The 23,005-nt window shown below is 40.1% G+C and overlaps 2 protein-coding genes across 2 annotated transcripts; both read left to right on the top strand.

The window, feature by feature from the left end:
* The first annotated feature begins 5,864 nt into the window (after positions 1-5,864).
* On the top strand, positions 5,865-6,979 carry LOC139742748 (uncharacterized). The gene has a single exon (XM_071653273.1). The coding sequence runs from the start codon at positions 6,179-6,181 to the stop codon at positions 6,977-6,979; it is 801 nt and encodes a 266-aa protein (XP_071509374.1). The 5' UTR covers positions 5,865-6,178.
* Positions 6,980-13,301: 6,322 nt separating this feature from the next.
* Positions 13,302-22,299, top strand: LOC139742737 (serine/threonine-protein phosphatase 6 catalytic subunit). Its single transcript, XM_071653264.1, has 8 exons — positions 13,302-13,385; positions 15,206-15,301; positions 15,662-15,727; positions 17,182-17,323; positions 18,291-18,370; positions 19,713-19,830; positions 20,540-20,631; positions 21,649-22,299. Exons 1-8 carry the CDS (start codon positions 13,308-13,310, stop codon positions 21,895-21,897), a joined length of 921 nt encoding a protein of 306 aa, XP_071509365.1. The 5' UTR covers positions 13,302-13,307; the 3' UTR covers positions 21,898-22,299.
* Positions 22,300-23,005: the final 706 nt, after the last annotated feature.

Raw genomic sequence — 23,005 nt, 5'->3', positions numbered from 1 at the left:
CTAGGTGGGACGAAGGGTGATCCATGACCTTGAATTTGACACATTTTTCATTTTTGTCAACTTTGAGGGCGCTCTCCGTAAACACGGTGAGCACGAATCCGCTGATTTTTTTTCAAAATTACTGAGCAAGTCAAAGCCTTCAACAGCATAATATCTTAGAACCTGAGGTGATGAAATGTGGAAGATATTAGCCTCTAAATATGCTTTGAAATTTTCAAAATTAACATTTAACACCATTTTCGGTGACCTCGTGCACGTTAACGAAAAGTCAATTTCGCGTCAAAGTCACTTTTTCTTGCAAAGACTATAAAGTTCTCTCAATTTCCAGATAATGAACACTTTTGCATAAATATCCATGCTACCACAATCGATCAAAAATGCATAATTTTCTTTTAACTTATATTTTGGAATGCGCATTGGTTGCTATGTGAGGCTGTATCTTAGCAACCAATTGACCTTGGGGCAAAATATTTTGGGATTTTCCGTCAGACACTTTGGGGAACATTTGGTGCGATTTTAAAGAAAATCGGAGGGGGTCGGGTGACAAGCACTGGATGATTTGACGTGGATTGACCCATGGCCAATTGACAGCATGTTGTACTGCAATCAAGATCACCCCTTCACTGTGTGATTAACTCATGATATTTTATGTCAACTCAGCATCAACATAACATCAGAATTTTGTTAAATGCGTGATGTAATGTGATGTACCCACTTGTACATGTGTCAAACCTAATCAGAGATTGGAAGGTAGAAAATATATATGAGACGATAAGAATGTAAAGCATGCTCAAAAAGGTAAGTTGAAATCATGAGTGATTCATCATACTGTAGAAGTGTGCGATGTACAACTGTACATGTTCCAAGTCGTCATCTTAAACTGATTTATGTGTATGACTTCAAAAGCTATGTCAAGCCATTCCTTAAACATCTCAAGCCATCCCGGTAAGCCCTCATGTGCCCATACTTTTTCATGCCACAGTTATCACAGCCGTAAGGTGTAGCAGTTTTGCATTAGAATATGGGTAAGGATGTTGATATTGTGTGTATCGTATCTACTGCCAGTAAGTTTCAGGAAATGTTGTCTGCACGACAGTAAGTGAAGATTGGCAGTTGATATAACAGATTAGCCATTGTAGCACAGTAAAGATTAGTGTAGGGTCTTGGGCGTACCGAGTTTATGTCGCCCTTCCTGTGAAAATTTTGTCAATTGGATTTATTATGAATCCACTATTTGCTTCCCTGTGGAGTTATTAATGCTTCCATTGCTTAGCATCAGGCAAGGTCTTATCTTGTTTCTGGGTAAATTTGTTCTCTGCCCCAGTGCCCCAACACCTGAGGTCTAAGGACAAACAGGTTTCAAGATGTCTCACTTGTCTGCCCAATAAACCATTATTTCATCTCTCCCTGTAACTCGAAATAGTATTTTGCCAGTTGTGATGTGATAAATGTAGCTTATTTGTGTATATTGTGAGTGCAAATTGGAAAATAACCCCCAAATATAGTCTTAAGCCCGCCGCACACTACGCGATTTTGCCCCGATTCACCGGTCTTAAGACCTTAAGACTAGAAGTGTGACGTCACAGTCTTGCCCTTTTCTGGTCATACGACTGGGTCTTAAGCCCGCCGCACACTACACGATTTTGCCCCGATTCACCGGTCTTAAGACCTTAAGACTAGAAGTGTGACGTCACAGTCTTGCCATTTTCTAGTCCTACGACTGGGTCTTAGCGCCAGTCGTAGAGATTTGACATGCTGAATCTCTACGACCAGTCGTGAGCTTTCAGCCATTCACAATGCAGTAAAATGCAAGCGCACGCAGTGCGCACTGCGCGCGCTTTACAGTCGGGTCGTATAGTGTGCGGTGTCCGGTCGTACGACTGGTCTTAAGACCCAGCTTGGCTTAAGACTTTAAGACCAGTCTGATCGTGTAGTGTGCGGTGGCCTTTAGCGCCAGTCGTAGAGATTTGACATGTTGAATTTCTACGACTAGTCGTAGGCTTTCAGCCATTCACAATGCAGTAAAATGCAAGCGCACGCAGTGCGCACAGCGCGCGCTGTACAGTTGGGTCGTATAGTGTGCGGTGTCCGGTCGTACGACTGGTCTTAAGATCCAGCTTGGCTTAAGACTTTAAGACCAGTCTGATCGTGTAGTGTGCGGTGGCCTTTATATGTCAATGTCTTCTTTGATGATATAAAGTGCAATGATGGTGCATTTGCAGTTGGTGCAAGAAGATCCTTTGCATTAATGATGTTGTTGTCCTTAATGCCATTAAAAAGAATAAAAAGATAGAGTTTCAAAACAAAGTACAAAGTCTGGAGTGTGAGAGAGCTTTATGTGAGTAGATTGAGGTCCAATGTTTGTGTGTGATGATAAAGAGTTTGCAGCTTGCATTTCTCTGCCCCCCCCCCCCCTTGTTACCCTGGAGGGCTGACCAGTGCATTCATCACCCATGCCTGTCTGATAAGATAACCTGGTTTTGCGGTGTTTGCATTATGATACAACTGTACAAATTGACATAGATATCATAACCTTAATTTTTTAGATAATGCGCAATAGGTGGGTTACGCAAATAGCAGTTCCCTGCCGCAATTTCCCAGTTGAGTTGATGTTCAAAGGAAAGGAATAAAAAGCATTGTATAACAGCAATCACTTAGCTTCATTGGTATAAATATACCCACCTGCTTTTTGCCCCCAGGAGCAGAATATGTGTAAGTGCACATTGTGTAGTTACATGTTTGATATTAGTCTCATTCATTGCCTTCATAAAACTGTAGGATTTCCAAATTATTTTCGAATATTTTTCTGTGAGAAATCCAGATATATCGAACTCCACTTTGTGTCCAGTGTGGGTTTGATGTAATGAATGGAGTAAAATCCGACAAATGGAAGACGGGTAGTATAAACTTCATCAAAAAATGGACAGGAAATAAGGAAGCTAAAGTGTGTGTGGAGTTTAAACTTTTCGGGGTGTTTTCATGAAACTATTGCAACAACCTCTCAAGTTGCAATAACCTGTGCGCAAGCACTTGTCTGTCTCAAATTGTTTCTGTTATATATTTAACTTGAAATTGGAGAGGCAAAACTTGATATGAAGTCATTTTTGGCATGATGACGAGTGGTGTGGTATTGTTTCCAGTGCATTTGAGTGTTGTTATTACCTATTGCTACACTAATCATTATGATTATAAAATCATATTGGTCATCGACTTGTGTATAGTGGCCACCTGTCTGAATGAGAAAAGGCAAGTTCCATTTTGTATCCGTTGTCCCATCATTTTCTGCTCTCCCTCCAAAATACACACCCTCTCCCCCTCAACCGACAAGTCTGCACTGAGAAAAAAAAAAATCAGATTTTTTTTTAAATTTTATTTTTATTTTTTTAGTAGGTGTGTCCCAAAGCTGTGTTCATGTACATGTATATTACATTCAATTCTCATCGTCATTCTTTGTCGTCATATGACGAATTGTTACCTTGGTACACTTTAGGTTGAAATTTTATTTCCATGCGAAGGATGTATAGTTGATCAGATGAAAAGACATTCTGGTATCATAATTACTGTCATTTTCTTTGTCATTATTGTTACAATATTATCATCGTCACGTCTAGGATGATTATGATTACTCTTTATTCGTATCATGATTATTGTCTCATTTATTATTGCTGGTTTTTCTCTGCTTCCACGGTGAAGAAATTTCGCAGTCTTGAGGCTAGACTAGGAGTATAGGTAATCGAGGTTGTGCCGATCTTTGATCCCCGTTGCCATAGCAACAGAAACACTCGAGCAACGTCTGTTCTCTCCTGCATCAACACGAGGTCAAGTTCGCGATCACTCAGTCATTTCATTTGCTGTCAGAGAAGAAGATTAAATAGAACATGTATGTTCCATCAAGCTCTTCCGACATCAACATAAAAATTTTGCTTTAGAATCAGAGTCCACGGCTTCCAGTAGTGAAATCGCGGGCAATAAACCATCCACACAACAGGCCGCGATAAAACGAAGCAAGACGAAATGATAAATGAGACCAAACCAGGTTAACCTTTGATGATAAATGACGTCAAGCTGCATGGTACAACTGGTAATGGGGTCTACAGTATTAGACGGTTTAAATGTTACCACTTTTCCTTCGTGAGCTGTTCACAGCACGCACGCACACACCCACACACACACCCACAAAACCCAACAAAACAGATAAAAATGGTCGAACAAACTGAGAAAAGTGGGTATTCTGTCACCATTTTTGTGCGATGAGTAACAACAGCAGAGAATCCAATCCTGATGAGGTAGATGAAGATTATTGCTGTTAAACTGTCTTTTTTTTTCACATCGATACTAAAAGCCCAGAACATTCTCAATTTGTCTGTTTGTGTTTGTTTGTGTGTGTGTGTGTGTGTGTGTGTGTGTATGTGCGCATAATGTGTGTGATATTGATCGATTGATGTATAGGAGAGAAATTAGTGACATTTTCTTGTCTATAATGATGCTCTGTTTCAATGATTTTAATCGTGTTTTGGTGTACACGTTCAAGATGAAATTTGCGTGATGAATGTAAATACAGATAATTGAAAAATAGAGAAAATTTATTTTTCGTTTGTGTATGTGTGCGGTCCTGGCTATGCCGTGAAACATGAAACAGACAAAAATTAGACAGGCGGAGATGAGCCTCAGACAGGGTGCACGTGTGTCTGTCATTGTTTTGATGTCGAACTTTGAGAAGTTTTCCATAGCAGATTGAGGGGCTTATTTACTCCTTGCTTTACAGGTGCTGCTGAGCGTTTGATAAACATTATTACAGGCAAAGGTTACTGTTCAAATCATAGTACGTAATAGCCGGTAAATTGACTAAATTCATCATTTTCGATGATGAAATCGTTCGATTAGGAAAACGTGGGTACATGTATTTTTCATCATGAAGTCTGAGCATGGCGACACTTGCGTTGACAGAGGTGCTTGATGTGTTTGTCACGGCCAAGTAAAGAGGGTGAGAGAATGTCGCGTTGCATAGGCCTACACGTGATTGTATCGTGTAAGAACAAATGGATTTCCTCCGGGGTGCAAGGTCATGTACAGCGTTACGTATGTCGTTTGCAGACCACCTGCGAGGATGCGGTACAACAGTTTGGTTTTGACTGCTCGTTTGTTTGTTTGTTTTTCTTAAATGTCTTACTATTGATCTCTTTTGTCTTCCCTGCAGGCTAGACGGAACATCCTCACCCATGGCAAGCTGACCGAGCCCCCCTTGCCTTGTCGATACTGACAAAGCAAGGTCAGCTCATCTGGTTCCTACTAGTATGGTTGCTTAGACGCGCCGACATCCGACGTGAGTCCCTCTCTACGTGTGCGATGCAAAAATCGACCGATCAGATGGAAATGTGGCGTGAACAATGCACCTGAGCGTAGCTGGTCCGAAGGATCACCATTCAGTCCCCTCGATCTTCCTTTGTTTTGGGCCTATAGAAGTCCTTTCGCGCGGGACTTGATCGATCGAGCCTCGTTGGTTTGGCCACTGCCACCGTTCGTGTAGAGGAGTTCTTGTCGCCGTCTTCATACCCGTCCTAAGTTCGAAGAAGCACTGACAAGTAGAATTTTTGAGCAGCAAACATCTTCGCGCGTTTGTTCTCTGCTTCCCATTTTTTTTCAGGAACGCATTGATTAGTATGAAGAGGATTTGCGTTTGCATCATCGGAACCGTGATATAACTCGGGACAACCTCAAGGAAAAAGGTGCTATCTAACTGCGTCCGTCCTCTTTGCGTACAGAGGTGCGTCGTAAACAAAGATATCTGAAGGGCACGTGGGTGCTTGGTGTTTGTATTCGGTTTTATCTTATTTTTCCTTCCTAAGATTTGTGCCCCACCAGCTTCTTGGACCCGCTTATCAGTTGTGCTATTTTTCCAGGCGACACTATCGCGTATTATTCGCAATGATTCACTCGCCAAGCCTTATTCCATTGCGCTCATTTGTCCTCCGCGAAACATTTGCACAAGTGCTACAGTATTCAGCCGCCAGATGTCTTCATTGGTAGGAACAAGATATGGTCATTGTTTCGTCGATATGAATATTAGTGCAAGCAGGGTTACCCTGCTCATAATTCAATTACTGTCGAATCCGTCCAAAGAAAATATTTGATGCTGATATAGGTATAAGTGACTTGAAAAGCAGCTGATATTTTGAAAATGGATGCAATTTCGCCGACGATTGGCGAGAACGGCTGTCCGGGCAAGCTGGACAAGCCTAGCGTGAGCAGAGAAGAACAAGCTATACAGACTACTAGTACTTCCTCAGCCAATCAAGAACCGATGTCTACCAGTGGTGCGGTCTCCAGTGGGGCACGCCCTCGAGCTGCCACCGATGTCACTCCGCTGATCGCACGTCAGCGCTCGCAGATTTCGAGTCCGTCCGAGGAGCAGCAACCGCAGCCGGGTCCCTCCACGAGGGCGAAGTCGCACAGTCTCTCCAACTCGAGCAACGACGTGCTTTCCGAGGACTTCTTCAGCGAAGACGACAACAAAACTCGCGAGCGGGAAATGTGGGCGATGCTCGCGGGACAGACCGCCTTCAAGTTTCAGTCGTACATCTTCCAGCGTGTGCTTCCAAAGACTCTCATCAAGCCGCATATATTCCCCCGCCACGTGGAGGACCTCGAGGCCGTGATCGAGAAGTATGCCAACACCAGCAAGGCGGCCCGCCTGGACGGCGCGGCGGAGAAGTGGGCGGCGCTGAAATCGGAGTGGAAGTGGAGGAAGGCACACGGACTTGTCCTCGGCGCGGCCACGTCGGCCTACCTGCACATCTCGAACCCGCTGGAGGTGATGATGAAGCTGGACCGCGAAAAGGGAGACAGCCTGGAAGACGCGCGAAGGGCGTACCGGAACGTGGTGCCACCGAACCTTCAGGAAGCCGGACAAGAAATAGTCGATCTCATGCACATGATAGGTCTCTTGACGGACAAGTCTTCCCCACCAAGTCCACAGTGATCCAGGAGTACTATACCCCTTGTGAGGATTGGACAGATTTTTGTCTCGTATTGGGATAGAGAAAATGACGCAATCTGATATGAATTATTGATTTTATTTTGCCATCCATTAGTTGAGATGAGTTTGGGTTGTAAACATTGGTTTGTTAAAGTCGTGTGTGCAAATATCATATATATATCTCATCCTGTATTTATTTCAAAGATTGATTGCTTTTGCTCCTTTGCTGTGAAATGGCATTGATGCCGTGATTGTTGAGTGCACAGCGAGCTGAGTCAGAAAATTACTGCCCACGCTCTTCCTTGTATGTACCTTGGTAGATTGCTACATATGGTGAAGGTAACAGGTCTCCTGTCACATTTTTACATTCAAAAGCATTTGTTGAAAATAAGTCTGATACACCCAAAAGCAAAAGTAGAAAATTAAGTTAGATTTCAAGTTTTGTTGTCTGTCCTTGGAGACTAAAGAGCTCTAAATTCGAGCAATACTCGTAACATCGAAATTTCGGCAAGTTAAAAATGTGTGGTTACAGTATGTAGCAATCTCTTTGGCTATTACACGGAAACGCAAGCCTCGCTTCATTGAAATCTGTTCTGCTAATACTGTTATTTCACTTGAACGTAAAAAGCTGACCAGAGTGAAATTTGAAGTAATCAGCCCATGGTACATTGCGTTGCATTTCTGCAGACTTGCCCGTTGTATGTCAAAAGTGTTTTTTTTTTCTCTCTCTCTCTCTTTGAAATTCCCATGTACAAAGACAGTAAAAGCTGTAAAGCTGTTATAAAGCTTGCTGTGAAAGAAAATTATCGGAACTTTTCAGCTGCTTTGCCTTTATATTAATCTTGTTTGTTTTGCCAAATCGTGAGTCAAAAATAGTTACAAAGAGTGAATGAAATGTAGTGAGGATGCATATAATAAGGTGTCCATTATTCCCACAGCTAGCATTGAACGACGACGCTTGATATAAAGGACTTGAAAAGCATCACTCATTGTCTTGTTAATGTGGGCGTTCCAAAAACACGTGCGACTCGTTTATTAATTTTTATAGGCAGGACTGCTGTGTGGGTGTGGCATCTGTTAAACCGTGTGTGTGTGTGTGTGTGTGCGCGCGCGCGCTTATATCCTGTGTTTACCGCTTGGATTTTCTTCCTCCGAAATGTACGGCGCCGGTTTGTCTACCTCCAGTTAAAACACTGTTACATTGTATTTAACCACATGTAACTTGACTCCCCGTAAATGTTTACTCCATGTAACATCTGGGAACCTCGTAGGTTTAGTTAGTGTGTCAAACTTGGTGAATGTAAAGCCAGTCGCACTTTATGACTTTCGGTTGCTCGACTAAGCGACTTTGGATCTGAAATAAACAAACGTGTTTATTCTGAGGTTATTATGGTTTATTTCGGATCCAGAGTCTGTCAGTCGTGCGACCGACAGTCGTATAGTGTGCGGCGGGCTTTAGGCTGTACAGCGACAGGGATTTCGCCCATCGTCAATGATGGCGTGTGCATGTTGTGAGTTTCGCTGCTTCCCGTTTTCTCGAACCCTGTGCTTGTTAAATGTCTTTTCAAATATGTTCACCGAATGACGATAAAACGTCAGGTATGTGTTTGAAATGATCGTCTATTTAGACCAAGGAGATAAACCTCCTTGGCTATAGCCGTATCACATCAATGCAACTTTTGTATTCGTCACAATTTGGATATATGTAATTGTCTGAAATATGTGCTGCACGTATTATTCCGAATCGGATAAGAGTATATATTTGTTGAAATTTGAACGGTTTGTATATTTTGATTGAAGAATGATTTATATGTGAAAAGTTATAATGCGTGATGATTTATTCACAGTCATGAAGGGATGAAATGGATGATTGTGATTTTTTTCTTTGTATTTTGTTGTTTGTTTATCTTTTAAGCAAAGTCTGGGAATCCGTTGCTACAGCGATGTATACGTGGTATTTGGAAACAATGATCACGAACTGTTCTGATTTCTTTTCTTTTTTTTCTTTTTTTTTTGTCAAACAAAAGGAGAGCGCATGCCCGACTACAGCTCTGTGAATGAAAGATATTCTTTTTTTTTGGGGGGGGGGGGCACTCTATCATCCAAGTGAAAGAATATTGTCATCGGTGTGTTTATAAAAAGTGTGCTATTTGAAATGCCGCTAATGTTTTTGCCTCCTGAGGAAGTACTAAAGCTTCATTTGTAATGCAAGAAAAAATAGGGGAAGGGATCTAAGGAGAAACTTAACCGCCAGTAAAAACAACTCAGTGAGTATTCATGCTTATGTCACATATATCTGTTATACGTGTAAAATCGTTGGGGCAGTTACTACAGATATTATTTATAGTATTTTTCGTAACGTATGCCAAAATACCTCAAACAGCTTTGAGAAACTTAGTGTATTCAAAGAGTGTTTGCTTTTTTTAAGGTGCACAAAGAGGAGGTAATTTGATTTCAAATTTGAAGAAGAAAAAATACTAGTGCAAATGACAATGTATATCAACAGCAAGACCTCATACGTTCGAGTTATAGTCATTAGAACACCGGTAAAATATAATGTTAAGCGGGGTAAATAGAAGCCATCAAAAGTGAAATTTAGGAATGATTTAATCATCTGCTTCTTCTTTTGAGGTCGGGGGCTGTGTATGCTAGGAAACTTACCGTAAGGAAGATTTGGAAAAGAACCCCATGCTCTTTATACAATAAAATTTATGCGGTTATACTGTACCACCTCGTGTTTATGGTTGCAATAACAAAACAGTCGGTTGAATTCTTTTAGATCGCGTGATGTTATAGCATGTCATGCAATGGTAAGTAGGTATATTGCTCTATGATAAACAAGTTAACTCACATTATTGTCAAAGTGTGCTTAGTCATTGTTAATGCACTTCCCTTCCCAGGTTCAAGTAGTAGAGGTATGGACAAAATGGGTCAATGGTGCGATTAAGTGAAGAGCGTTCGTGCTTCTACATGTTATGCTAGTGATATTATCATGTGCTACTGTCACATATTGCTCCGAACAAATTTGATCAAGTTTGTTTGCTTGCTTCCAATATACGGAGCACTTTTGCGGGGCATATTCCAAAGTGGAAATGTTACGCTTAGCAGAATCCATATCATATCGTAAAAGTCTTCCTGAGTGACATCATAATAGCATCGCTTACTACGTACGCGTCGTGTGCCATCACGTGACATAGAATAATTGTTATCATGATTGGGTGTACAGATATGGTGTGATTGCCGTGGAGCAAGCTGCTACAGTGTAATTGAAATTGCGCGTTTGAAGCACACATACAAATTGATTTTCCGTGGGGTGTATAATCACTTTATGATATTACTTTAGTTTTGAGTGAATGTGAGTGCGCGTCCTTGCCATTGCGCTTGTACAGTACTGACTTGGTATTCGAGTTCCCATCTGATTCAATAAAGACTTTTGGTGAAGTGAACCTCTGATTGATCGTGTTCTGTGTGTTGGTTGTGAACAAATAATAATAAACCGTTGTATAAGACACGACTCTACAACACAGACTGTTAGCTTACACAACATTAGTATGCGAGCAATCCTATCACTAAATATATTTATTGAAGGAATGAGGAAAAAAAACTACATGTCTTATAAGCTTTGGCGTAACGGCAGTCCCTGACTATTCAACAGGAAATACATTGTACAGTTATACACTTTATGCTTGCTATTCAGGTTGCGTAAGGGAGCTGTTGGCTGGGTAATTTATTCAAATTTGGATACTTCATTCGTTTCGGAACCTTTAAGAGTCTGCTCCAGTCATTCGTTTCAATATTCATTATATTTTCATACATGTACAAGTGTAAATTGTATTTGTACTACCATAAACATCAGTTTGTAAGTAAGAAATCCAGTTTGCGTGCGTAAAGTTGCTCTGACGTAAAGGCATGCAATCCTTGGGGAAACGCCCTTGTAGTCGGAAGCAACCACTGCGTTGCAGGTTGGGGTTTTCAGTGGGTATAAATTTGAATGTTGCATTTATCGGAAATCGGTCCAGCTGTTTTATATACACCGACGCATTGTTCCATGGTCATTGACGTGCAAAATTCCGGTTCTCCAACAAAGTTGAATGAAATCGGATGAAAAATAAGGAAGTTATGACATTTTGAAGTTTTCTTAATTTCTGCATAACATTTCTTATACAGTAGATATGAATAAACTACGCAAATGAGTAATCTAACCATGTCATAACCTCAATATTTTCCATTGATCGTGTTTGTACAACAACAACAACAACAACAACAAAAAGACAAAAAAAATCAATGTTTCTGTCCTTGAAGTCTGAAACATGATGTTATTCCTGGTTGAATAACTTCGGAATAGTCATCAGTTAGATAAGGCTTTGAGCCTCGGGCATAATTGCGTTTGAATGAAAAACCGGAAATTTAAAAAAAATATATGTATATATATATACAAACTATAATGGTAAGTTGTGAGGGGATGACATGTTCGCTTTGCCATTTGCATATTCATATTGACCGTTCAAGTAATGTTTTCTGAAAAATGGCGAAATTTCAAAATGTCATAATTTCCGTAGGCCTATTTTTCATCCTATTTCTATCAAAACTATATAGGGTGCCTACTTGAACTTGTAATATTTTACTCTTTCTTATCAGACTATACATGTATATAACTTATATTTTGACTGGATTAGCCCCTTTTATTCACATACACACATAATTATCATAGGTCCCATTCTTCTTTAAAGACTTAGTTCCATAGGACAGGCTTTCGAAACCCTTGCTGTCAGGGACCTATACATCATGTGTCGACTGTAAACTCATAGGCCTGCATTAAGTTGCTGAAAGAAAAAAAAAATGTTGCTAAAAGGTTGCAAAAACAAATTAAAGTTTTACAGACTTCAAATACTGTAGTGAATGGGCAATACCGGGTTTACAATCTATACTACAAGTCTTGTGCGCGAAGGTACATGAAAGCGATTGCATGGCTCAGACTATTAAAGACCATAGAGAAGGGCACGCACTGATTAATATTGCTAAAACGCCGTAAACCGTGTGGAGCCAGGATTTGTAGACACGTCTCGCCGGGAAATTGTAAAAATCGATCCCCAAAATTACATCAAAGGGAAATAAAAAAACGTCTCGCCGGGAAATGTAAATCTGTATGTTCAATTTTGCCGGAAAATGTAAGAATCATGCTCCTCAACGGCACTACGTACCGATGTTAAATGAACTCCATGTCAAATAAAACTGCTCATAACCGTTACCGTTTTCATCTTTATGGTTTATGATCTTATTCGTTTAATTAGGGGGGCAGAAGCTTTCAAGTCCCTGAAACTCTGGATTTTTTTTTTTAATTTCCTTCTTTCGAATCGAAAAAAGATAGAGCTAATTATACTGGTGCTATGAAGACATTAATGACTGAAATTTCATGTTTGTTATCAGTGGCTAATCCAGGGGTCATGATTGGTGGTGGGGGGGATTTTCCACATTTTTTTACTTCTTCTTGAAAATCTACGATGGATTTTAATTAACCAAACTTGGCAGATAGCATCTTTATGGTGATGATAACCACCCCCTCCACCGTCGAATGGGGGCCAGTGGGGATTAAGTCAAGTCTCTGGAATTTTTTGTCTTCTTCTGTCGAACCGAAAGAGATAAAGGTAAGTTAGTGCTATGAAGACTGAAATTTCATGTTTGATTATGGCGGACCCATGGGTGCCTTGATAGGGACGGGGGGGAGGGGGACGCCATAGGCAGATTCCGTGAAGCCAGACGTATAAAGATCCTATAGTCTCAGCGAAACATGATTTATTATCCCACCTATCTTGTCCCACGACAAGATAAGACTGATCTTTCAATCAAATCGCCATAAAGATGCTGTCTGCCAAGTTTGGTAAAAATATGTTGTGGGGTTTACAAGAAAATGAAAACGGTAGGTCCTAAAGGTTCTATGAGCAGTTAAAGTTTTGCTAGACGTCGCGTTCATCTTTCTATTAACATCGGAGGCGTCATACCGTTGAAGTAAGTCATGCATGATTTTTGCATTTCCTGTTCCTGGCAGCGTTTTTACATTTCCGTTGATACAATTTTCGAAATTTATACATTTCCTGGCGAGACATTTTTACCATATTCCCGGCGTCTTTATACAAATCCCGGCGTTTTTACAAATCCCGGCGTTTTTACAAATCCCGGTTATCAATGAACTACTTGGGGAGCAGTATGCATGCAGTACGCAGTACAGGTACGTGTAGATCTAGATCATGTTCATAAACGCTGTCTTGTCTGTGAACTGCCCCATGACGTCATCGAACGTAACGTTATTCAATGACAAACTTCCGCAGTCAAAATGGCAGATACGTCGAACGTTGATCGGTGGATTGAAATCGCCAAACAGTGCAAGTACCTCCCAGAAAATGACTTGAAGGTGAGATTTTTAGTTAAAATGTATTTGCTGATATAGTCTGATGATGACTGTCAGTGAGTAATGACTGTTTGGACGAAATTGTCTTCCAAATCATCGATGTGAATTTGAATGTGTACGCAAGGGTTACCTACTTCCAACAATAATTCGAATATGTGGGACAATACACTAAACACAGATTCACACTGATTTTGGCTGAAATGGTTTGCCTGTCACATGCATAGACTCCTACTGTAAGTGCTGTATTAAAGCCTCCATTCTTCTTCTCTGGATTGTAGGGTGGACGTCATATTGCGTTTCTGATTAAGCCATGAAATGTGCATCATTCGTTTGTGATATTATATTTGTTCAATCAATAATGTCGCCAGCACAGCCATTCAGACAGCGACAGACGCTAGACGCTCTCGTTTCGATCTCACACACTCAAAAGTAAATCCCGGGGCGCTCCTTTATCCTTGTACGCAGTATCATTCGCGTTGGGGCTGGTCGCAGTTAACTCGGAAGCAGCGTTGCCAGGTCCCAACAGAACAAAATCGGCCACAAAATCACCAAAAGACGTGAAAAATCACCGAAAGTCATCTAAAATCACCAAGTGAGAGTGACAAAATATGCACAGATTATTGTTTCTACAGGAAATTGCAATGTGGTACAGCTGTATGTGTACTTGATCGCGATTAGGGGAGAACTTTGGGCGAAATGCATTTTCGTTTTCATTTATTGTGATTATTTGTCATTGGTCTCAAAATCACCTAAAAATTACCAAATTTCACCCTTTTTTCTAACCGAAATCACCATCCAGCAATGCTGCTCAGAAGTCACAGTCAATCACGACTCACACTCTAGACTATCTAGAGTGTAATACTCATGTTGTGAGCACTGTCTGACTAAAACCAGTCATCATTAGAATATAATATGGGGCATTATCGTGAAAAATTACCCCACTTATTCAGTGCGCACATGCATGTGCATGTAAAGTGAATGGAGGTGGGACAGTGTGACACATGCACTAAACGATACTTTGAAGTGAATGAGTTGGGTAATTTTTCACAATATAGCTTAATGGTTTACAGCCTGGGCAGGAATATGTTACTGAATGATCTAAATCTAAAACCCTGAAACAATAATACTACTGGAACTCTCATGGCATGGCTATAAGGGTACCGTAATTTATAAATCTACATGTAAGAGTCTATTGTGGTTAATGTGGCTTTTCCTTTGCTTGACTGAAAGATCAGTCTGTAGTGTATCTTGTCGTCGCGGATATGTTCCGCGGAGACTTTGGCTGGCTGCACAGAACCCCCTCCTATACGGAGGAGAACCGTAAAGGTCAAAAAATGATAAAAAACTCCTAAAGACAGAGAGTTTTTTGGTCTATTTCTCAGCGGTAGGATTCACTGCTTGTGCTTGGCTTCAGCAATTGTAATGACCGCACATGACAGAAACTGTAGTAAAGCAAGCTGCCCGTATAATTCGACCATAACACTGTCCAAAATTTGACCGTCGGCTGCGTGTAAAAGCCTATGCTTTTGCATGTGGTTGACTTGTGGCATGGGGGGTCGAATCTTGGTGTGGGTTTTTTAAATTGACAACTTCTCCATATTCTGTTACCCAAACCAGAGTGTTGATGTTGTGGTCATTTGATTAACAGTATTTTAAGCTTCTACATGGCCGTGGTCTGTGAGGCTTGATTGCATTTGTCCCACTGGAACTGTATATCCTGCATTAAGCAACTTCTTTCCACAGGACATGCCAGTTAAACACAAGATGTTTTTATTGTCTTTTTGCTGATTGTGGCTAAGCCTTTCCTTGTTCTCTTTGTCCAGAAATTGTGCGATGTTGTGTGCGACCTTCAGCTAGAAGAATGCAATGTCCAGCCAGTCTCGACCCCAGTCACAGTGTGTGGTGACATACATGGCCAGGTAACTTAATGTCCAATCTTGTTTTGTTGTGTGATGTGTGCAGCATTTTTTTTTTTTTTTTTTTAATCGAGAGAGAGAGAGGTATACATCATTTTACACCATGCATGTTCAATATCAAACTGATATAGGAAAGTTATGTTTATTCTTTTTTTTTATTTAATTTTTTTTTTGGCTGTATGTCCTTAGTTGTTTTTCACATGCACTGTGTTTATATGTTGTGCTTAGGTTATATACTTTAATATAGAAGTGATATTTAAAGTTTCTGTATGATTTTAATGACAAAAGAAAAAAAAAAGACTTCTCATTTCTCAGCAGAAACTAATTGCATGGTGTATCTCACATCTTCACCTTTTTCTTCAGTTCTATGATCTAGAAGAACTCTTCCGAACTGGAGGCCAGATACCAGATACAAGTTACATCTTCATGGTAAGAGGATTTGTGCTGGAATTGGTTGCAATTATTTATGGTTAGATGAGACAGATAGTTGCCTAAGCAACACAGTTGTAGATAGTGTTGTAAATGACATGACCATTCATTCTGACTGTCTAAATTATACATCCTCTTTGGGTATTGTCTCTCCTTTTACATGTACTGTAAGTATTCCCTCACATTCCCTGAACTTGTTACTGACAATGTCAAGGGCAACATTATTCCCCTTGCTTTCTGAAGGAGGTAAGTCTAGTGCTCTTTCATTATTCGAAAAAAGTGAAAAATCTTTTAATTTTCTTTATATTTTCTTTATATGGTAGTCCATATGTGACCCTCTACAACAAAATGATCCTAAAGTCGGGCGAGGTCGATTATTTGAAAATTGCATGATATAATCCCCTAATCTTTCTGCTTTAAATTGAGTATCACCAGATTTTATAAAGATAATCGGCTGCGGAGATATCGATGTTTAAAAGAGAGCATGTCGAGACGTGTGGAAAATCACAGTTTCGAGAAAAGCGCCCTAAAAGTCTTCCTTTCGACGCAATCGCGATCAAGGGACACGCAAGTCAGCTTTCAGCTCTGGACGATAGAAGGTAAGCCCTAGCAACCCCCGAAGAGGTCATTCAAGCACATCAGCGTCGGCGGTCTCCCCACCAACCAATCAGTGACCAGGATGTGAGAAGCGGCTGAGCATAGCGCACCCCGCCCGCCCGCACCAGTCGACTGGGCAGTGTGCGAGCTTCACGCTTCGGTTAGCAGCAAGCAGCAAACTGACCAATGAGATCACTCTGGTCGTTGTTAGGGGTGGAACCTATCTGTGGCGCTCAATCCAAATTTTCGAACCAGTTTCTGCTTCGTTGAAACGCAAAAAAACATGGCTCAGAAAAACATTATCTTTTTAAATATCTTTCCTTTGATCATTTTGCTTCAAAATTTCGACAGATGATAGAAGACATGTAAGACTCCAATAATATATCAAAATCAGAAAATCGTAAGTTTTGACCAATTTTAATGCTCTGACTTTAAACTCGATTTTCACGGCTTCCACCGTGCGCGACTTTAGGACCTTTTTGTTGTAGCGGGTCACATATGTGATGTCATGATCGGTAGTAGTCTTCTGATCCTGCGGTCTCGTCACCAAAACTTCACAAATTTATAACTTTTGAACGGATTGCCCGATTTTCCTCAAAATTTTGCTGATGTATTCTACTAATATTGCTCCATTCACTCAATCAACATTTTTTTTTTCCTTTGGGGGGGGGGGGGGGAGGGGGGTAATTCCCCTCTAAATGGTAATTTGCAGGGAAATTTAAAGACTTAAAACATCAAATAGCTCAAACATATAGTGCATCTCAAAATTTCCAATGGGTATAATTTTGTTTTGCAAGTATTTCTTTCTCATGACATACTTTGCTCTTACATTCCCCATCACTCTGTGTGCTGTGCAGGGTGATTTTGTCGACAGAGGTTACTACAGCCTTGAGACTTTCACAAGGTTACTGACTCTGAAGGCAAAGTGGCCGGACCGCATTGTTCTGCTGAGAGGGAACCATGAGAGCAGACAAATCACTCAAGTGTACGGCTTCTATGGTAAGTGGAAGTACTGTGCATATTGTAAATGCACAAATTATTGCGTTACATTAATTTTCACGCATTTCGCGCTACCTTTGGCTAGTGCGAATTCTAAAACCGGCGAAGATACCTTCACAATTTTCTCTGCATATTTTGAATGGGTTGACAATCGTGCAGCGCAAATTCAAGAACCCGTGAATATGTTTTTGAGCTACTTAGCTCAAAAAATTAATGCCCCAAAAATATGGACATTTACAGTATGAATTTTAACTGCAGCCATTCCTGTTTGCAAAATTTTGCATCAAACTTCTTAGAAGATTGCCTTTGCCACCAGCCTAGCTAGTTTCAAATTCCAGCTCAGTTTTATTATTCTGATGCATTGAACAGCAGAAAGAAATGTTGCTGTATCATCAAATAGACCCCTCCCCAGTTAATACAGGGTTAAAACCGTCACTGACGAGGAAGTGGGCTCACTTTGAAAGATGCTGTTGAGCTCTGAGCTCTGCTTTCTGAGATGTACAATAATGTCCAAAGGGATGAAGGAGTTCTCAGGCATGTGTAGGTGTATTAAAAATTATGCCATCACTCACAAGACCAATATGAACAGATTGTCAGCATGCTATTAATTGTTCTGTATGGTTAATTCTGACACTAATGTGTATTGCAAAAATTTAGTTTGATAAATCTTGAAACATAAACGATTTGATGATCATTTTCAGCAACTTTGATTGTTCAACAGCTTCATTTTTAAACAACATCAGTTACACAGCTAGCATGTAAGACCATTTGGGACAGTTTTTTCAAAGTGACAACATGATAAAGAATGCCTTTTAAATCCTGAAGAGGGATATGATATCACTGATGTATTTGCACAGAGATGTGTTTTCAAATGTTATATGACGTGTCATTTATACATGGAACATTGCTCTTGGGAGTTAAGAGTTCACAGTGTTCCATCACCAGCAATTTTTCCTTCATCTCACAGATGAGTGTCAGACAAAATATGGAAATGCCAATGCCTGGAGATACTGCACCAAAGTCTTTGACCTTCTCACAGTGGCAGCGGTAAGTGATGCTGTTTTAACCACATACGTTTTTTTCCGTATTTGAATGTTGGCTGTGAGATTAAAGATGGAACTGAAAGAAAACATGTCACACATATTGATTCCCTACACACAGAAATTTTTGGCCAATCACAATACTTCTTTAACAGATTGCTTGACTCCGAGCACTAGTGTTCCCATTTAATCAGTTTTTAAAGATTTTTTCTTGAGAGAGAGAGAGAGAGAGAGAGAGAGAGAAACTTTGTTCATTTTTTTTTAATTGTTGATTTTAAGTGTTTCAATATGTCAGCAAAATAGAAGAAAGAATGAATAGATCACAGAAATATGAAGAATATTGTCATGACAAGCCCCAATAAAACAATGGAAAAGAGATGGTTGTGCAGTTATTTTTTGTTGGTTGAGTATAGCAGGCCAGAAAATCATAGTCATTTGTGAACGTGTAAATAAAGCCTTTTGGACATGTGATTGTGAGAGTTATGTACAGATATTCTTTATCTTTGAGATTGCTATTCTTGTTTACACCTGTGCTTTGATGTACATGTACAAACTAGTATATGGATGACACATTTATGACTGCCATTCACAGTTTGGAAGATGGAAACAACACATTGCAGCAAAGTCCCTGTGTAAACTGGGCAATCAAACTATTACGCAGTCTGATTGATCCACTAAATTGATAGATAAACAATCGCTTGAACAGTACATCAAAATTGTCGCTAGAAGTAGAAAGCTGTATCTCAGAACAGGGAGGAAATGATGAATTATGTTAAAATTGATTTTCGATTTACAACCACCATAATCAACACATTGACTTATCAAATTATACTTATAAATGGAACTGTATCTGTATCCTTAGAGGGATCGTATAGTTTTGGTTGAGACCTAATTTCAGGTTTCTAACAGGTTTTGGTGAGATAGTGAGAAACCTCTAATGAAATATGAAAGAGCATATAATTCCATGAGGAATTCAACGTTTATTTGATGAAAATTGGTTTTGAAATGGCTGAGATATCCAAAGCGTAGCGATTCTGATAAAGTGTTGGACCCAAACTTTATTACGATCCCTTTGTTTTACTTTGTTTTTGGATGTTTCAGTTATTCCAGACCCGATTTTCATCAAATAAACTTTGAATTCCTCTTAAAATGGTATGCTCGGTACTATTTCATAAGTGTTTTCTTGGTAACTCGCAAAAAAGTTAAAGCCCAATTTTCATCTCCACCAGTACTGTACCATCCCTTTAATGAAAAATTACAGGATGACATAAATGTAGGCAGCATTGAAACGATCAGAGTGTCCTCAAGGATCAAAATCCAATCTTTGTGTAATCTCCCCGCCCCATTAGATCATCGATGAGCAGATACTGTGTGTACACGGAGGCCTGTCGCCGGATGTCAAGACACTGGACCAGATCAGAATGATCGAGCGCGCCCAGGAGATCCCCCACAAAGGAGCCTTCTGTGATATCCTTTGCTATGCTGCCCAGATCACACCTTGTAGCTCAGTGCTGTCTTTGAGATGAAACGTGGTGATGATGGGGGGCTGGGGAACGTGAGGGGGGCTTGATAGATTCTCTTCCAGGGGTTTTAATACCGCTATAAAGAGGAAAGTTTTCAAAGGATGTCAGATAATTCTCTTCTGCAGGAAATTCTGATGAATGATTTGGACCGGTAGTTAATATTCTTGTCCTCAGTGTATTATCATGATGAGCACATCTTTCCACCTCTCTTGCTGTTGTTGTTTGTCTTGTTTTGTTTTGTTTTGCAAGTGGGAGAGATACAGGATGTAGGGAGAATTGCTTCAGGGAGGAATTGAAATTCATCTGTCTTGCATTTGAAGTAATTCTTGGTAACTGCACAATTACAGTGCATCTCGGTTCAAAACCGGGAGTAGATGAATATCACATGATTCAGAAATATTCTTTTATCATCATCATCTAGCTCTGGGAAAAAGAGAAAGAGATCTGAATTTGTTTTGCAACTTATTTTCCATGTGTACATACACTGTGTACATGAGCAGATGTACCAGGTATGTCAACATTCCTCTTACTGTACGGTGTGCACAGTTTATTGAAGCATATGCATAGTATAATATGCTTTCACCTCAAAATAGGTGGCACATTTTTGTATCTGACTGTGAATCTGTAGTCTTCCTTGACAATCTGTTCTTCACATTTGGTATGGTCTGACCCAGACAATGTAGACACCTGGGCCATCAGTCCCCGGGGAGCAGGCTGGCTGTTTGGGTCAAAGGTCACCCATGAGGTGAGAGGTCGTGAATGTTGACAGCTTGTGAGAGAGAATGCTGTTTTGAGGGAAAAGTTTTTTAAAAAGCAGATATTTGATAGTGAAAATGTGCTGCAAAGTGAATTAATGAAATCATTACAGCATGACAATCAATCATTGAGTTCAGTGATGTCTAAGGAGCACTTTAACAAGGTCCTGTTCAAATATCATTTTACTGCAAGGTTAGTTCTGTACTTTGTGTCTACTCCGTTGTGATTGGTAAAATTCCTCAAGAACTTGTGTGAAGAAATGAACTCCCCATTGCTCGGAAGTAGCATATGATTTTACAGTTGTAGTAATATGGTTTTTATGAAAGAAGATAGCTAGGAGAGAACAAGATGATGTGCACTGTACTACAGACATCTGTTTTTTTTTTATATTTTATATTCGATTAAAGGAATCAACAGACTTACTCTTTAGAACTGTTCATATGTGTCAATACACAGCAAGCTCCTCATTTAAACAAATGAATATCACAGAAGACACTCTCAAAGTACAGCTAGCATTTGTTTTGTGGAGGGAGAAGATTTGAAAAGAATCTACCTTTATGTAATGCCCTAATCCTTCACAATGTATTGCTGGAGTTGTTTGAATGTCGCAGACGTCATTTGCGATGTTTCATTTCACCTGCGTAACAAAATGGATGGAAAAATAAATAAAACAATTACAGGTGACTCTTGTTACAATAAAGTCCTGGAGACAGCAGTGTCTTTCATGATGTCAGAAATTTGTTATATTTGGGAAAAATAAAGTGTATAAAGATAATATAGAGATGATCATTTTGTTGCAATGGGCATGCACTGAGGATTATTTGCAAACATTTTATGTAGGCAAGAAAAAAATGAGACTTCTGTATCTGATTTATCTGATCCAGATGGAGTCCCATTTTCTTTGCTCATTTTTTCACTAATGATTTAACTTTGAATAGTTTTGATTTCAATTCATTCTTGCCCCCTGTCTATTACTTTTCGCATGACCTGTCCCCCTGTCTGACAGTTTGTGCACATCAACAACCTCAAGCTGATCTGCCGGGCCCACCAGCTGGTGCAGGAGGGCTACAAGTACATGTTTGACGACAAGCTGGTGACGGTATGGAGCGCTCCCAACTACTGCTACCGCTGCGGCAACATCGCTTCCATACTGGCCTTCAACGACTCCAACAACAGGGAGCCCAAGCTGTTCCGCAACGTTCCGGACAGCGAGCGCGTCATACCAGCGAGAACGACCACTCCATACTTCTTGTGATTGCTTTTGTGGTGTTATTCGTATTTTGTTCTTTTATTTGTTTTTGTCATTCCGGTGCAGGTGTGGACCTTTGGACACCAAAGAATGTGATAAAAAGATTTTGCGATTGAGTGCAGGACAATTGATCAAATGTTACCGAGGTATCTTGGCAAGATGCATCACTCATCCCAAAGTTTGTCATTGAATTAAAAATCTGACATCACTTTTGCCATCTATTGTGGTAACCTTTCACCCTGACAATGACTCAAATAAACTTAAACCTCGATAATATAGGTATTCCAAGAAAGTCTTGCCTACATCTTTTCTTTCTGCGTAAACCAGCAGTGGGGAGGCCATGGGCAAGTTCCATCCGTAGTGATGTCTGCTCTCGCTTTCTGAGCGCTGTAAATGTTGATGAGTCAAAGAAATATACATGTCCATTTCCAATACATTTTGTCCAAGTCAATGTGCAGTGATTTATTGCAAAAGGGAATTTGTTTGGTAGAGAACAAAGAGTGCTTACAATGTAGATCTTTGTAAATTTGTGGTGTGTTATCATTCCCCAGTTTGCATCTTGCTGCACATCGCTGAAATTTTTCTGAGATTTTGCGCTCGACGGAAATGTCCATCAAATAATAGAGCATGCAAGAATTTTGTGAGAATAACAATTCTTTACAGACATGTTCTCATCTATGCCATTAAAAAGTAAACTTTCTACTTTTATGATAGTGTGGGGAGGGGGAGGGATGGGAAATAACTCACTCTTTTGTTGTCTTGTGTCAAATCAGAAACCCATGTCAATTATGAACATCAATGTTGTAGTTATAATGTAAGATCTTCATTGTATTTTCAGAATACTACTATTTCTAGACTGACAGTGACATACTGAGTATATTTGAGTGGTCCATGTCAGTGGCACATAATAAAACAACAACCTTCTGTCGTTCATTTTATTCCGTGTATGACTCTCCCCCCCCCCCCCCCCCCGATTATTTATGCTCAGTTTAAAAAAACCCCAGTTATTTGTTACTGTACAAGAGAGATGAGAAATGAAATTATTTGTGCATTGCTCCATTCATATACTCATTTTTAAAAGCATAGTTTGTCGGATACTATACAATGATATAAC

This window comes from Diadema antillarum, unplaced genomic scaffold (assembly GCF_040938485.1).
Source record: "Diadema antillarum isolate AM-2024a unplaced genomic scaffold, OU_Dant_1.0 scf00000033, whole genome shotgun sequence".
Classification (NCBI taxonomy): Eukaryota; Metazoa; Echinodermata; class Echinoidea; order Diadematoida; family Diadematidae; genus Diadema; species Diadema antillarum.
The sequence above is the reverse complement of the archived record's forward strand: the minus strand, read 5'-3'. Positions and strand labels throughout refer to the sequence as shown.

Bases quoted from the DNA above. Each gene is read 5' to 3' on its own strand.
- LOC139742748 (XM_071653273.1), top strand. From the start codon at position 6,179: ATGGATGCAATTTCGCCGACGATTGGCGAGAACGGCTGTCCGGGCAAG.
- LOC139742737 (XM_071653264.1), top strand. From the start codon at position 13,308: ATGGCAGATACGTCGAACGTTGATCGGTGGATTGAAATCGCCAAACAG. The intron at 19,831-20,539 runs ATATCCTTTGCT...TCTGTTCTTCAC, and splicing joins CCACAAAGGAGCCTTCTGTG to ATTTGGTATGGTCTGACCCA. The intron at 20,632-21,648 runs GTGAGAGGTCGT...CCTGTCTGACAG, and splicing joins GGTCAAAGGTCACCCATGAG to TTTGTGCACATCAACAACCT.